This window comes from Carcharhinus amblyrhynchos, chromosome 25, assembly GCF_965287045.1.
Source record: "Carcharhinus amblyrhynchos chromosome 25, sCarAmb.v2.hapA, whole genome shotgun sequence".
NCBI classification, from domain to species: domain Eukaryota; kingdom Metazoa; phylum Chordata; class Chondrichthyes; order Carcharhiniformes; family Carcharhinidae; genus Carcharhinus; species Carcharhinus amblyrhynchos.
In genome coordinates, this window is record NC_137348.1 from 4,322,143 (window position 1) to 4,335,623 (window position 13,481).

General features: G+C 43.2%; 1 protein-coding gene across 2 annotated transcripts in view; it reads right to left on the minus strand.

The window, feature by feature from the left end:
- Positions 1 to 10,253: 10,253 nt before the first annotated feature.
- The window catches only part of abl1 (abl oncogene 1, non-receptor tyrosine kinase), a 180,898-nt gene continuing 177,670 nt past the window's right edge, over positions 10,254 to 13,481 (minus strand). For both annotated transcript variants that reach the window (XM_080211795.1, XM_080211796.1), the window contains exon 11: positions 10,254 to 11,983. In XM_080211795.1, the coding sequence (XP_080067921.1) occupies positions 10,260 to 11,983 (1,724 nt within the window). In that variant the 3' untranslated portion in view covers positions 10,254 to 10,259. The remainder of the gene's footprint in view (positions 11,984 to 13,481) is intronic.

Genomic DNA, 13,481 nt, shown 5'->3' on the forward strand with positions numbered 1-13,481 from the left:
GGAGCCTGGGTTCGATTCCCAGCTTCGGACACTATCTGTGCGGGGTCTGCACATTCTGCCTGTGACTGTTTGGCTTTCCTCCAGGTGTTCCGGTTTCCTCCCACAGTACAAAAGATATATTGGTGAGGTGCATTGGCCATACTAAATTCTCCCTCAGTGTACCCAAACAGGTGCCACCGGAATGTGCTGGAGTTGATCATTCGGGAATTTTCAGAGTAACTTCATTGTAGTGTTAATGTAAGCCTACTTGTAACACTAATAAACTATAAACCATATGGCTTGGAGAGGAACTTGCAGGTCGTGGTGTTCCCCCTGTGTCTGCTGCCCATGTCCTTCTAGGCATTAGAAGTCATGAAGGAATCTTGGATGAGCTGCTGCAGTGCATCTTGTAGATGGCACACTGCTGTCAATGTGCATTGGAAGGAGGGAGTGCCAATCAGGTGGGCTGCTTTGCTGGGTTGGTGTCAAGCTTCTCGAGTGTTGTTGGAGCTGCACTCATCCAGGCAAGTGGAAAGTGTTCCCTCATATCTTGTAGATGATGGATAGGCTTTGGGGACTTAGGAGGCACATTAGATGTCACAGAATTCGGCCTCTGATCTACCTGCTGAATAAAATTTAAAAGAAAAACAAAGGCAACCTTCATGTACATAAACACAAACTGTATTTGACCAAGAAAATTAAAATTGCACCATAGATGTTACAGAAACAAAAAAGGAGACATTTACACAAAGAAGAATACATGAATCACCCTTCAAAATGCTGGGAATATCAATAGAAAGATCAGATAATAGTGGCACAATATGCTGTTCAAATAAAAACCAACAAAACCAAACAGTACCTTGGCAAAAAGAATTGATCTTGTTATTAACAAAAGGAAATTTTATGCATGTTTCTTCAATTCCAACTCACAGCAGTCAGTGAGGGCGAGAGTGACAAAGTCATAACTTAACACTAATACTGAAATGATTTACAAAAAAACTATAAATGGAACCAAGGTGATTAACGATACTGTATAATACAATCAAACTGTAAGAGGTGACCCAAAGAAACTTTGTTTCTTATGGGGGGGGGGGGGGGGAGGTTTAATTGCTCTATTGATAGTGTGTTCTATAGGTGACTGGTCTTCGATTATAGGTGCTGCAAGGTCATTGCATCTGCCATCCCAGGAATGCTGCCTGGCTTATTAAACCTCTTCTATTAGAACTCTTGTAAACATTGTTGATGGATACTATACCCTGCTGGGTTCATCTTGCTGATGGATGTAGACACTAGCGATGGCTATTAAGTTGCTACTGGGTTCATTTACGAAGTGCGTGGTTTTGAACAGACCCGGGGGTGTGCACTGAAACTGGCTTCGGAGGGTAACTGTCAACTATTCCAATTCAATTTCACATGAAGGAGTTGTTTGAAAATCAGCAAGTTTTTCAGGTGACCATACCTGTGTGTATTTAAAAATCTAAATTTTGCTCAATGTATTTTGTTACCACAAAATAGTCAACTTGGTTATACTGAGTCTGAATGGTAATTTTTATGTGTAGTTTGAAAGATAAAAGTAACACTTGCACATAAATGAAATAGCACCAGTGGCTCAGGAAGGGCGAGTGATCCAAGTTCATTTCACTTTACAAAGGGAGATTGTAGCCACACGCTCGTCAAAAAGTGAGAGACTGCCAAACCCCTCTCAATGTGAGTGGTAATCTGTAACAGCCAGTACACAAAATGTCCAGAGATGTATCCTACCGACAATCTCTTCCAGAACAATGTGAAAACCAAGCTCTGTGGATGGATGCCATTCACAAAGGAATACTCTGATGCAGCAGTCTGGGGCCCCAGGGCTCAAGGCACTGGTTTCATGTTTTAAGAGATCAAGGCCACGCTGGCTGTCACTCAGACCTGTCTGTCTCAACTGATTTGAACTTTCGACTGGGTTTGTAACTAGGGCATATTATCCTCAGGGAACACCCTTGCACTGTGTGGAAACTAACTCTGTAAAAGAATGCAAGTCATCAGGTATGTTACAGTGAGCATCTTGCAGCCCATTTGGCCAATACAGGATGTGTGCATGTGAGCAACAATCGGGAAGAGTGGGAACAGAAAAAAAAACTGAAATGTAAAAACCTGAGTCAAATAAATAAATAAATAAAGGGCAACCCTCTTGCACTCACATCACACACCCAGCGCTCTGCACACCTTGACAAACTCACAGAAATGACCAAATATGGGGATTAAGTGCCTCAAATATATACGATCCGATGAAGCCCAGAGTATAATTCATGGCCAGTGCTAGTTGTCACTTGTTTTGTTTTAATCACAAAGTGATGTTAAATGTTAAAACTTAACTGAGTGTTTTAAATGTCAGTTGGGAGTCATTAGCATCCAGAAGGACAGGGAGCTCAGTCACTCAGGTTACAAATTAACAAGGCTCCAGTCATCCTCAACAGCTGCAAGCTGAAATCTCTGTAAAACCGTGCTTCTAGATGCATTTTGGGAAATCATCTTGTTTTACATAACTACAGGAAATTATTCTGGGTCTACGCCAACGCCCACGGACATCTTTCCTTTCTCCCAAATGCTATAAATTAAAAGGTACAAATTGAAAATATTACGTGCCATTTTTAAAAATTCTGTGGCGCTCCACAGAATTGGTGAGGGTGAAATATGGACTATTATAGGCCTGGGCATTTCCAGCTCTGATGCAATGAAAGTAAAGGCCTGCAAAATGAATGACAAATGAGCTGAACCTGGTCTATTAAAGTCTCACACAAACTAGGGGCAACGGCTTTGTGATTTGCAGTTATACTGTACGCAATTTGGTAATTCAATCCGCTAGCCGTAACCCCCCCCGTCAATGTTTAAAGATAACAGCGCTCTGTACGACTGGAGATTTTCTAGATCTGACTTGGTCTGAACGTGCCCTGGATTCAAATACAAATGATTGCAGATTAAAGGTGTAGAAACATAGTAACTAGAAGCAGGAGTATCCATTCGGCCCATCAAGCCTGCTCTGCCATTCATTTTGATAATCAAATTCAATATCCTTATCCCCGCAAAACCTAAACTGAGCATCAAATTCATTCTGTTATTTATTGCAGGATTATTGAATCAGCTTCAGAAATTAGTTAATGGTTCTGAAGGGAAGGATATTCTATTAACTCTCACCCTTTGGCTGTATTCAGAAATAACAAAGACAATAAATTCTCTGACCCTAATATGGACAGAACAAGAGCGACTTTTATCAGTGGTAATAGATTGGAAATGAAAGTCTGCTTCTGTCTCTCCCATCAGGACCTGTAACTGAGGTACCCAGTCTGAGAACATCATCATAGATCATTTACAGCGGCATAGTCGGGAAGATGGTTCAAGAAAAGTTTGTCAGACTTCTGGGGTCACCCTTGTTAAAAGTTTAGCCTTTTTTTGAAAAAGTAATTTTGCCAACTTGATGAAACAGAAGACCTTTCTAATTCACCTCAGCACATCCCTAATAGCAAATAACCTCTAGCTGACGTCCTTACAACAATTAAACCTTGTGGCCTGAATGGACAGGCATCTCCATCTTTAGTACAGAACATGTAGCATCCCACATAGCATTAACCCAACTATTCTGACAAAACATCACCATATTGACCCCGAGCAATGCCACAGGAAACTGCAAATTATACTTGCAAATAAAGATACCTTTCATTCAGAAAACTTGTTTTTCTGATTTGCTTCACAATTCATAAATAAAAATACCCAATGCATCTCTTTTTTTAACTCTCAATAATCAATTGCTATCATTTCTAATATCTGTATTGCCAGGGCTGCAATAAGATGACACCAGGAATGGAAGGTTATAACTATATCGGGAAGAACTGAACAGGCTGGGATTCTTTTCTCCAGAATCTGTATTTGTAGCTCCAGTATATTTGGTAAGGAATTGCGCTCTGGCCAATTTACTTTAAAAACCACATCACTATTCAATTACACAACACTGCCCTGCTGTATTGGGATATGAGTTGACACCCTTGGCATTCATCATAGTGAATTCCAGAATTCAGCCACTCAGTCAAGAGAAACACTGTGTTCAGATTGAAGCCTTTAACATGAGAGGGAGGAAAGTAATGGATTATCCAGCTTCCTTAGGCAGAGGACTCTGGAAACCTCCTTTCCCCCTTGCAGGGCAATGACATTGACTGCAGGCTATTTAAGTGCACTACTCAACAGCTCATCTTTGGGAGTTTGAACAAACAAGAAGCGATGGCTCTCATCTAAAGGAATATTATGGAGGAACTGTTGGGAAATGCCGGTAGGGTGGGTGCAGAGCAGGGGAAGAATGTGTGGAGCAGACAGGTTCCATTGGGCTAAACAGCTGAGTTGTATATTATACTTAAATCTGCGTAAAAAGATGACATGGATTTGGGGGTAGGAAGGTGATGGAAAAATGGGAGTGGGAGGGTGATGGATAAAGGCACTTAGGAATACTGTGCACAGTTCTGGTCTCCATATGACAAACTGGACGTGGAGGCACTCGAGGAGATGCAAAGAACATTCACAGGGATAATACCAGAAACGGAAGGTTTTAACTATAGGGATAGATTGAAAAGATTGGGGTCCTTTTTGCTAGAAAAGGGAAGGCTGAGAAGTGAGCTAATAGAGGTCTTATTTGATAGGGTAGACACAAGTCCAAAGATATGCCGGTTAGGTTGATTGGCCATGTTAAATTGACCCTATGGTCAGGGGACTGGCAGGATAAATGTGTGAGGTTGCAGGAATAGGGCCTGGGTGGGACTGTGGTTGGTACAGACTCGATGGGCCAAATGGCCTCCTTCTGCACTGTAGGGATTCTATGATATTGCAATACATGCAAAATAATGGCACTATCACAAATAATTAGCTTAAGACAATTCAATCAAAACCTTTTTTAAACCCAAGGAAAGCTGAAAAAGTACAGTCCATTTTACGGTACGAGGTGAAAACACTACAGTAATGAGTAGTTGAGCCAAATGGTGTAGATACATTTATGGTGAAACTAAATAAGAACGAGTGAGAAAGGAATACAAGGCCATGGTGACAGGGTTAAAAGCAGCAAACTGGGAGGAGGTTTGTGTGGAGATTAAACACTGGCAGGGACTATTGGGTCAAATGTTGCTGCACCAAGTTCTGTGCAATCCCTAAACAATTGATGCACTAATTGAATGAGGTTATTTATTTATTCAATTGTTTGAGAAATAAAATGAAATTAAGAATTATTACGAAATAAGAATTGAAGGGGCTTTAAAATGATGTGGGAGCCAAAGCTATAAAACTTAATAATTGAGTGAAGTTGTCATCTTGATGATGCACAGTCATTTTATGGGCTGGTTATATTGACAAAACCCATCTTGCACTGTTAACAGCTGTCAGAGCGGTATGCATAATTTATCCATGATCATGGCTGCATCCGTATCCAATAATAAGGGATGTTATTACTGAGTTCAGACACATCTAATTTGAAGTTGATTATACGGGGTCCTGGTTGAGACAGATTGCGTTCTGCCTGCACATAGTCAATAATTCAGCATCTGCGTTTGTACTAGGCATCTATTCCTCGAGTTTATAAGTTTCAGGGACAATCTGATTGAAAAGTTTAAGTTAACGAGGAGATTCAATAAGACAGATACAGGAGACATTATCTTGTCTGGTGGGGAAACCAAGAACAAAGGCAGAAAATCTGAACATTAAAGACAGGCCAACAGGGTGTAAAATCAGGAGAATAATGGAAATCTTAACTCTCTCCCCCAAAAGACTAGGCATGGGGAGATCATTTGCAATTTTGAGACTGAGAAGATTTCTGTTGGGTTAAGGATATTAAAGGGATGAGCAAAGGAGGATAAATGGAGTCAATGCAGATCAATCACAATCTAAATGAATGGTGGAACAGGGTTGAGGGGCTGAATAGTCAATTTTTGTTCCTAATCCAGGCAAGTCAATACTGACATGGACCAGCTGGGTCAAATGGTCTCTTTATGCGATGCAACATATATCTGATTATCTTTGTAAAAAGCCACTTTCACACTGATCTAGCCTGATCTTGCATTGGTTTTTATGAATCCATCAAGTTCAGTGTGGTGTTTCCAGTTGCTGTGTGAGACCCACAAGAGGAGGAGTTGGTGGCAAATCAATTGATATAAAACCAGCTTATGGCAACAACTTGTGGTCAAGTCTCCAATACAGATGCCCCAGGGTGCAACTTCTGTGCAAATGAACACAGCTGGAAATAACATGGCCCTTCAGAGAGCATTTATAATACTGTTTACAGGGGTGAAAAAAACATACAGCAGATTCTTGTGCCTCCATACCTCTCACATACTATTTGGGAATTGGAAATCTCTTCACAAATGTAATATACAGACTGGAAACAGTGCGACCATGAAAGTCTTATCAGTATTAGTGGAATTGAAGTAGACCTAGTTTGGTCATTACAGAGGCTACATCTTCTGTGACTATCCCTTTAAAGAGGGATCACATAGGAACCAATTCTTAAATATTTATTAATGAATTTTAACAGTAAAGTTAGACCTTGGCATGGAAAATGTAAGTATTTGATTTCTTTCAAGTCTTTTCAGATCATTTAAGTGGAATTTAAAAAAAAAATCATATTCGCATACAATTCCACTCTGACATGGCCACATTCAGCCTTCCTGTTCCAGATCTCAAAGCATTGCATTTCTATCATTACAATATAAAAACATTTCATTCTAATAACCAACAAAAGAAACAACTTTAATTTACAATTGTTGATTTTGGTGGATGCTAAAATCATTCCACAATTGATTAACAAACTTAAAAAATATCTGTTTGGCTGAATCAAACTATTGACTGCTGTGGGAAGGAAGTTAAGGCATTGCTTAATAAAACTAAAGTGTAAAGATAAACTTCACGCCTAAACAATCTCGATATTTCACATTGTGTTTCTACGGGTCTGTTTTCCAAGCCCCCCTGAATCAGAGTGAGTAGTGTCCAAGCTAATCACACACATTAGTGGTGTATTTAAGTGTCAGCCATTACAAATGACCTGACTGCCACATAAGCAGTGCATAATGTACATCATAACAGCTTTATTCTGGGCTGCATCTGTGTGATTCCATCAAAGCAAAAGAATTATTTCTCTCCCCCTCCCAACACGTTCTCCCCCCCCGCCCCCACCCCACCCTTTAAAAATACACTCCTTAAACTGCTAGTTCACGGTGACATCAGGAATGAGAATATCCATGGACAGCCTTGATGTAGACTAACAGTGACTAAAACGCTCGTGAATTGCAAGATTCTGCATCATTAGCAACATTCTGGCTGGTGAAAGTCACAAGCTAAATTAAAGTGTTCCATTTGGTTCAAATGACTCGGCTTACTTTGCTCGAGTGAGTTTTGCAATTGGCAATTAACTTTTAACATTTTGCTGGTGGCAATTTTAGTTGCAGAGAGAGAGAAAAAGACAGAGAGAGAGTCTTCTCACCAATGAGAAATTATTGCATTCAAGCCCTGTGAGCAGATCTCAGACTGGGCAAGGCTGAGATACGAGAATATAAATATTGAATGATGGGACAAGTCCTCAAGTCTGCTTCAGTTACCATGTTACACATTACATATAGTTCTCAGAACCAATTATTTTGATGCTAATTAAAATATTAAATTGTGCCAACTCACAATCTTGCTGAATATCAGTGATATTCATTTGGCCAGAAATATATAATCTTCATCTGGGATTAAGGCCTATTTCAGTTGTTGTATCTGCTCAGCACATTGCTGACTCCAGGTGTTTGCCATGTGCATATTGGCTGCTGCTTTTTTCTACATTACAACAGTGACTCCACTTCAAACGTAGGTCTTTAAAAGCACGGCATAAAAGCAAGTCTTTTTTTCCTTTCTAAAAACTGACTTTAGGTTGACGTGGCAGGATTATACATTGTCTCCCCAGGAGGATAAAAGCAGTCGGAAACGTAGATCCTTTCACTGGAAAAGACTTGCATTTCAATAGTGCCTTCTACAATCTCAGGAGATCCCAAAGCACTTTACAGCCATTGCAGAAATTTCAAAGTGCAGGCACAATTGTAATGTTAAAAAAACCCCCAGCCTTTTAATATGAACTGAATCATCTGTTTTAAGAATACTGTTTGAGGAATAAACTTTAACTCAGAAACCAGGGAGAATTCCCCAGCTCCTACGAAATAATGCCACAGGGTCTCTTATGTCCACCCAAAAGGGCGGCGGGGGGGGGATTGGCCCTTGTGTTTCTGATATCCTGGTTTAGTCATTCTAAGTTTGTAGACCTGGAGGGTGTTTTGAAGCTGCAGGTGGATTGGTTCTAAACAAGATCACCTAATGGATTAATATTATTAAATAGCAATATCAATCTGTGTTTTAAGGATGCACAGATCGAAATGATGAAACAAATGTGGCTCCTCTGAGATTCCATATTTACCCAACTATGGGAACAGGAAGTTTGAATATCCTCTGGCTGAGGCTATCTTTAATATGATGGTATCTCCTGACATAACTGCAGGATGGAAGTGCCAGATCAATCACAGGCGTTTGTGGGGAGATGCAGAAACCTATCATGTTCACAAATTTTGGTGGAACTGCTGAAACAATTCCCTGCAGATCGAGAATGTTAAGCGTTGTCAAACTGAATGAGGTTTTGCCAAGCAGCCCGGTGTGCCTGAAACACAGAGTACCAGCAGAGGCGTGTCTGTTTATGGACAGGACAATAGCTGGGTCTTAGCTTTTTGCACTTACACTGTCCAATGCACACTCTGATCCCGGGTTACTAATCCTCCAGGAATGAAAGAAAATTGCCCAGGGCATTAAAAGAAAAATGGAGGGTTCAAGTTTCAGTTAGGAAAATATTGGGATGGGGAAAACATTGTTTCAGTGGGCAGGGGTGATAGGAGTGACAACTCCTCTGCTAAAACCTCCAGGGGTAAGCCCAAACCAGAGTTGGAAGCAACCCATCTCCACTCCATGGACCACCATTTTAGTACTCGAGGGGGATGTGAGTGGGGGTAAAAAAAAGAAAGGGCTGTTAACCATTTTAGGGTCATTGATTAAAAAACTAAATGTGAAATCTCCTTCCAAACTCATCTTCCTGAAAATAAAAACGAGCCCCTGCCCAGGACGACATTTGCTTTCTTTAGGCAATAGGGCTCTGGCTGATTAGACTGCCCCCTAGAAGTGGAGGACTGTTATTTGATGCTGTCAGCTATGGCATTCACTGCACTCAGAGGAGCACTGAACTCTAGCTAACCAAGCAGGCTGGGAGATGGCACACCATGACATCAAGTATTAAGTGCGCAGCCAAAGTATTAAAATCCAATAGTCTCATACCACAGAGAATGCTACCTTTTAAAGAGTATTAACAGCATTTATGGCAGTAATTATATGCAGCTCCTGTTTATTGTTCAGCACTAAACTGTGCAGCCTCCTCTAAAAGAACATCAAGGGCAAGCAGTGAAAGGTGAACAGTAGTGAGGGCTGAGGTGTCACTGATATGCCGAAGTATCTGGTAACAATTTTAGTTAACGAATCAGTTCATGTGGAATAAAGCGAGTCTCCTTCCCCACCATCTTGCCCAACATCCCCTCTCCTTAAAGGGTTTCAACAAGTTCCTGATTTTAATGAACATAAGTGGAACTTTTTCCCTGGGCGGAAAGGGATTGACACAAGTCACCATTTCAACCTTTTTATACTGCTCCCATAATAATTCAGTGCTTCCAAATACACAGTTTACTGGACAGGAAAATACATCAACGTGGAGTCAACAAGCCTCATCATAAGTTTACCTGTTATTGAATGTAACACATGAATGTCTGAGTCCCGAAGATTTAGGTGTTGGGGCCACTTATCAAATAGGAACTGGAGATCCTCTCAATTTAGAGTGGAGTTGGCCACTATTACCATGAAGCCATCAGGCCCATGTGGGAGAAAAGAATCTGCTAACAAAGTGATATTATGCAAGGTTGGAAGGGATCTATTAAATTGAATGGCCTGTTTCTGTGCTGTTCTTGTATATGACAACAAAAGCCTTAAGAGGAGGTAACTGGAGCAGACATGAGGGATTTATAGAGCCACTCAGCAATGAATGCCATGTTTCTGTGCACACTTCTGGCAGCAAGCAGCCAAATTCAAGTCCTTCTCCTGATTCTGTCATACTGTTGCGGAGTCTGGGAGCAGCTTTGTGTGTAGATACATCCCCCAACGCACCCCCCCAAACCCCCTCACTTCCCCACACCCCCCCTGAGCCTTTGCTACCTCTGCACGATATCACTGATTTCTTTCACAGACGAGAGCAGCTTGGTAAAGTCCTGGCTAGCTGAACAGATCTGGAGCTGGCGGAGGTTGCTCTCCAGTTTGTTGATGGCCTCCCTGAAGGCAAACTTATTGCGCATCTGCTGGATGGAGTCCACGTAGCTGGTGCAGAAGGTGTAGAGGTTCTTGGCTGCCTCCAGCACTGCGCTGTGACTGGCCATCTGCTCCGAGTTCTTGTCGATGGCCACTCGCAGCGCCTCGGTGCTTTCCAAAACGGTGTCCTTGGTGATGTTGGCACTGGCCAGCCTCTCCGGCTGCAGCCGCGTCTTGCGCAGGGAGACTCTGGTGGAGATGAGGGGGATGAAGGCTGTGGCGGTGGAGGTTTGCTGCTCGGCGCTTGGGTTTGTCAAGGCAGGCTGTGCAGAGGACGAGGAAGAGGCTGGTCTTGCTGAGGACTGGGGCTTTGGTGTGGAGTGGAGGGCTGACCTTTTAACCGCGTCCCCTGGTGGGGAGGGCTTCACGGTCTCACCACTCGAAGTGTCCACAGATGGCTTGGATTTGACACCCGCTGCACTCTCACCTGCGGACTCATGGGTTGGACTCCGAGGTGGACGAACGGATTTCGTAGCCGGCGGAGGAGGGGGAACTGGTTTGGATTTCTGTATTTTGCCCCGGTCCCTGACAGGAGCAGACAGCAGCTGCTCTGGAGCCTGCTTGAACCTTCGGGCCCTCGAGTCCTCAGTAAGCAGATTCACCGCCCCCAGGAATGAGGTGGAGCTCTGTTTCAGTGCAGGAGGAGCCAGGCTGGAGGAAACATGCTCCTGGGGGGAAGCAGAATTTAAGGCACAAATCTTCCCACCCTCGTCCTTGAGACTGGGACTGCTGGTTACCATGGCTGCCACCTGCCTACGGATAAGCTTTGGAGTTGATGCCGGTGGGCTTGAGCTCGGACTGGACTCCAAGTTACCAAAAACATCGTCATTTAACTCGTCCGTTTTTTTTGGCGGCCGAGGAGCAGCAGTCAGGCTTCCCCGAGGTACTGTGTCCACTTTAGTCTCGTTCGTCCTCTTGCGAGGCAAGGCTGGCTTCTCATTCCTGTCGCAAGCTGAGGCCAGGGCGGACTCGGTCTGTTTCCCCACAGACTGGAGATCCCGGGGCAGGGTCAGGGCCTTCCTCTCCATCTCTTTGTTGCCTGGGGGCATTGAGGATGCAGAGCAAGATCTCATGAAGCGCTTGGAGTTGGAGGTGGGTTCCTCTTCATTCCCCACTTTGCCTGAGGCGATTGTGCTGGACTTCTTCAAGTGAGGAGAGAAGAACACACTTGTTCCCAAAAAACTTCCATTGGCAACTCCACCACCTCCATTGTTGGCATTTTGTGTCCCAGTGCTAAATGAGTGCTGCAATTTGCTTGGGTCAATTGTATCGAGAGGTGCCACACTATTGACAAAGGCTCCACTGTTCGCATCTTTACCAGTTGTGCTCGTGTCCTCCGCCACCTCTCCCTTTTTTTCCGACTGCCCATCCATGTCACGGAAAGAGCTGCTGCGTTTGGGAGGGGCGGGCGCCGTCTTCTTCTTCTTTTTGATGAAGGAGCTGAAGATGGAACTGGATTTACCTTTTTCCTTGGTGAAAGACTGCAAACGCTCGTCGTCCAAGTTGCTGTCCGGATCTCTGTCCTTGCGAGGCAGCATCGGAGAAATGGCCATTTCATGGTCCCCGGAATCTGCACACAAAAAAACAAACATAAATACCCACTCCCTGCTCTGTACGGGATTATACGCTGGACAATCAGACATTTCCTCAGTTTGGATGAAAGACTACCAAACTGAAATTTTAACTCTTGTTTTTCACCACAGGTGCTGCCTGACCTGCATTTTCTCAAGGAGGAGAGTTAGTACTATGGTTATTTGTGTGGGTGGGGAGACTGGGGGCAAGGAGAGGTGAGTCTGCATTGGAGCTGCTTGTGGGGGTGCGATGGCCTTTGCTTGCGGGGGCGCAATGGCCTTTGTCTGTGTGGGTGGGTGGAATTGTCTACATGATGGGAGTTGGAGAGAAGGACCTGCATTCAAATCCAGCTCAGGCAAATAGGATGAAGGGCCTTTGATAACATGTTAAAAGATAAAGTTTATTTATTAGTCACAAGTAAGGCTTACATTAACACTGCAATGAAGTTATTGTGGAATTCCCCCGGAAGTTACTGTGAAATTCCCAAGGAAAAAGATGTGTCTGGATGCATCCAACCAGTTCTGAATGGGTATGGACCTACCATACTGGATAACTCCGTATGTAGCAGTAACTAGCAGCTTCACTCAGAGGGCACAGTGTGTCTGCTAGAGACATGGGTGAAGCGGGGCGGGGCGGGGGGGGGGGGAGTGAGGGGGACCTTCCTGGGATTGAAACAAAATCATTTGTGGTACAGTTATAGGAGATTTACTGACTTGCGTCTCAAATGGAAGGTGTACCGTTACATTCCCCTCACTTTGATCAGCACAAATGGGGAGAAAAATAAAATTATAAATGTTAGATTCATAGAATCCTTACAGTGCAGAAGGAGGCCATTTGGCCCTTCAAATCTGCACTGACCACAATCCCATCCAGGCCTTATTCCTATAACCCCACATATTTACCCTGCTAATCTCAACACTAGGGTCAAGTTAGCATGGCCAATCAACCAAACCTGCACATCGTTGGACTGTGGGAGGAAACCGGAGCACCTGGAGGAAACCCGTGAAGACGTAGGGAAAATGTGCAACCTTCACATAGACAATGACCCGAGGCTGGAACTGAACTCAGGTCACTGGCACTGTGACACAGCAATGCTAACTACTGGGCCACTGTGCTGCCCCACTACTATACAGTAGATATATCATTCAGTATTCAGCCTCTGGGTATCTTATTGATTGCACTATACAATGCAACTCACTGTCTAAAACACGAGGTAATAAAAGTAAAGTTGCAGCATTTAAATGCTGGATTCCAGCAATCTGTGCGATTAAACTAACATGCAAATGAAGATTAACTTTGCTTTCAACACAATATGATACAATGAGAGAGTCAGATAGGTGGGAGGAGGTTCATGTGCTGCATAAATGTTATAGACGAGTTGAGCCAAATTACCTGTTTCTGTAAAAATTAATGTCAAGAGTGATTTTCAGGTACAATATACGACCCTCCTTTCATTACTTACGCCTCCAGAGCAGTTTCACATCTAATGAGAGACG